The sequence below is a fragment of the Ailuropoda melanoleuca genome, unplaced genomic scaffold, assembly GCF_002007445.2.
Source record: "Ailuropoda melanoleuca isolate Jingjing unplaced genomic scaffold, ASM200744v2 unplaced-scaffold7480, whole genome shotgun sequence".
In the NCBI taxonomy this organism is placed as follows: Eukaryota; Metazoa; Chordata; class Mammalia; order Carnivora; family Ursidae; genus Ailuropoda; species Ailuropoda melanoleuca.
Window position 1 is genome coordinate 130,276 of NW_023250281.1, and position 3,186 is coordinate 133,461.

A 3,186-nucleotide genomic window follows, 5' to 3' on the forward strand; every position below is an offset into this window, starting at 1 on the left:
TAGCTTTTCAGCACAGTATGTGGACCATCTAGATATTTGTGGGTTAGCAATGATTAACAGATGTTCCTTTGAGAACTATTATATTTGGTATCATAATTTATGTACTGCTGCATGACTTGCACAAAAGAAAACTAGTTGGGGCATAAACTCTGTGATGACATATGCCCAAACTCTGGCAGGTAGTAGTCATGCAAGATAATGGAAAAAACATTTTTTGTAGGATTTTAACATAAGGAGGAATTGCTGTCATTGTGTTTCATTATAATCTCTTCCTTAAACCTAGATTTCCCAAAACCAATCTTCTCAATGCCCCTTTCACCTCTTTGTTTCTGAGGGTGTAGATCAGGGGGTTCAGGAGTGGTGTGACAATGTTGTAGAAAAGAGTGAGAAACTTCCCCTGGTCCTTGGAGGAGCTGGTTCCTGGTTGCATGTACATGTAGATGATGTTTCCATAAAAAAGTGAGACCACTGTGAGATGGGAGCCACAGGTGTTGAAGACTTTGTGCCTCCCTGAGGATGACTGGATACTTAATACAGCTCTCATGATGTAGCCATAGGAGATCAGGATGAACACCAGGGGTGACAGAACAATGCCCACTGCCAAAATAAAGGCAATGCCTTCAACGGCAGCCGTATTGACACAGGCCATCTGGATCAGGGCAGGCATTTCACACAGGAAGTGGTCCACACTGCGGTGCCCACAGCGGGGTAGCCACAGAGTCATTGGGGACATAATCAAAGAGTTGGCCACACCACAGCCCCAAGCAAGGGACACTAAACCCAAGCAGAGTTGTGGATTCATGATCACCATGTAGTGGAGGGGCTTGCAGACTGCAACAAACCGGTCATATGCCATGACAGCCAGGAGCAGGCACTCCACACCACCCAGACCCAGAAATAGGAAGAGCTGGATGGCACAGCCTATGTAGCTGATGGTCTTGTCACTTCCATTCAGGTTATAGAGCAGCTGAGGGATGGAGCTGGTGGTGAAACTGAGGTCCAGGAAGGATAGGTGGGTGAGGAAGAAGTACATGGGAGTGTGGAGGTGGGGGTCCAGCCGGGATACCAGGATGATGGTAGTGTTGCCCACAAGGGTCAGGAGGTATGCAATCAAGATGACCACAAATAGGATCCTCTCCAGATGGGGGCGGTCAGAAAATCCCAAAAGGATAAAATTTCCCTGGGTGCTCTCATTGGTCCCATCCATCTCTACTGTCCTCAGGAGAGTGGGAAATTGAAAAAAAAAAATTTCACAACCACTAATCGTTCCATATGTCCATCATACTAACACTATTTGAAACTTCTAATAAAAGTGTGTGTGTGTGTGTGTGTGTGTGTGTATAGCTTAAAACCTTAAAAATTGAGACAATTGGATGGAAAATTTTATAATTTGTCATAGAAATTTACTGAAAACAGAACATAAAACCTGAACACCACTTTAAAAAGAACAACATTTTTGGTGAAAATTTTAAAAATATATATATTTTTAGATTTTATTTATTTATCTTAGAGAGAGATAGCAGGTGGGAGGAGCAGAGAGAGAGGAAGAAAGAGTCTCAAACAGACTGCACTGAGCATGAAGCCTGATGCAGGGCTCAAACTCAAGACCTTGAGATCATGACCTGAGCTGAAACCGAGTTGGACACTTAACTGATTGCACCAACCAGGCACCGCTAAATAAAATATTTTTTAATAAGGTAAAAGAATAAATAGTAAACTGGCAATATACTGGAGACTTTTTCTTAAAGATGGACAAAATCTTTAGAATATGTAAATATCTTACAAAATTTTAAGAAAATAGTTTTGTTTTCGTTTTTTTTTTTTTGATAGAAAATTTGTATATTCTTCCACTAGCTCTTAAATCACCCAAACGAGGCTACATGTGAACAAGCAAAATGAGTCCATTTGTATTAGACCTGACCCTAGGGCAAAAGTTGGGCATTATCCTAGTATAAATTCATTTTCTCTCCTTTTCTGTGAATACATTTTCTCAATGTTCCTGAAGCTGATTAGAAGTGCTTGATAGCTATTGGCAGTTAGTAATTCCTGTGAAAGTCTGCCTTTTCCCAAACTTCTCCCAAAAATGTCAAGTTTGAGAGAGCATATTTTGGGTTCTCTGGTTTTTGTGATCTTTAATTAGCATGGTGTTATGTGAATTTATCCACCTGGTAGATAACCACCACAGATCATGGTAACAGTTGTCCTCTATGATCACTCTTTTAGAAACTGAGTACCTAACATAGTCACTTCCATATACCACACTTTTCACATGGTAATACACTGTCTTGTGTATTTACCTCTCTTGAGTTACCCCCACTCTCCATTCCAAATCCAGTTTTTGAAGATATCAATGATTATAGTCACATTCATCCTACAACTCCAATCCCTGGTATTTGCCCTGTATTCAGTAGGAGAACCTAACCATAGTGATTCACATATTAATTAATTTTTACAAGAGTTTATTAAATTCCCAATGACTCTAGAGGATTTTTTAACCTGCTTTTTAAAAATTGAGAAAAGTTAGGGGTACCTGGGTAGCTCAGTTGGCTGAGCATCTGATTCTTGGTTTTGGCTCAGGTCATGATCTAAGGGTAATGGGATCAGCCCCACATACAGCTCCACACTCAGCATGGAGTCAGCTTGAGGATTTGGTCTCTCCGTCTGTCCCTCCCCCTCTCATGTGCTCTCTCTCTAAAATAAATAAATAAACAAACAAATAAATAAATAAACAATCTTTAAAAAATGAAATAAAATAAAATTTGGGAAAGTTAGATAAAATGTTATTATGCAAATTCATGACAGACTAAGTGAAATAAGTATTCAAACATACCCCCTTTTTTTGGTTTCTTCTTTGTTTTTTTTTGTGTTTTTTTTTTTTTTTAATATCTGAGTGAAATGAAAGACCTTAGCTTTCAATTCCACAAAAGTGGGGAAATTGCTCTTTTGCACCTCTTTTCTTTATCACTGTCAATTTTCTCTACATTGGGGCAATCTTTGGTTTTTATTCTTTGTTTGTTTGTTTTCTGGTTTCCCATTGCTTGTTCCATTTGGCTATAAAGAGCTTTTTCCTAAGACTTGACCATTTGCCAATGTGGTAGTAGCTCAGACTCCAGTTAACTAAAACACTACCTTTAAATTTCATACAGGTTAAAGTGATTTTTTAAAAATTGTCATTTAAAAAATCTA

The 3,186-nt window shown here is 38.9% G+C and overlaps 1 protein-coding gene across 1 annotated transcript; it reads right to left on the minus strand.

Moving 5' to 3' along the window:
* Nucleotides 1-259: 259 nt before the first annotated feature.
* Nucleotides 260-1,207, minus strand: LOC100480876 (olfactory receptor 2W3-like). The gene has a single exon (XM_011234384.2). The coding sequence runs from the start codon at nucleotides 1,205-1,207 to the stop codon at nucleotides 260-262; it is 948 nt and encodes a 315-aa protein (XP_011232686.2).
* Nucleotides 1,208-3,186: the final 1,979 nt, after the last annotated feature.

Bases quoted from the DNA above. Each gene is read 5' to 3' on its own strand.
- LOC100480876 (XM_011234384.2), bottom strand. From the start codon at position 1,207: ATGGATGGGACCAATGAGAGCACCCAGGGAAATTTTATCCTTTTGGGA.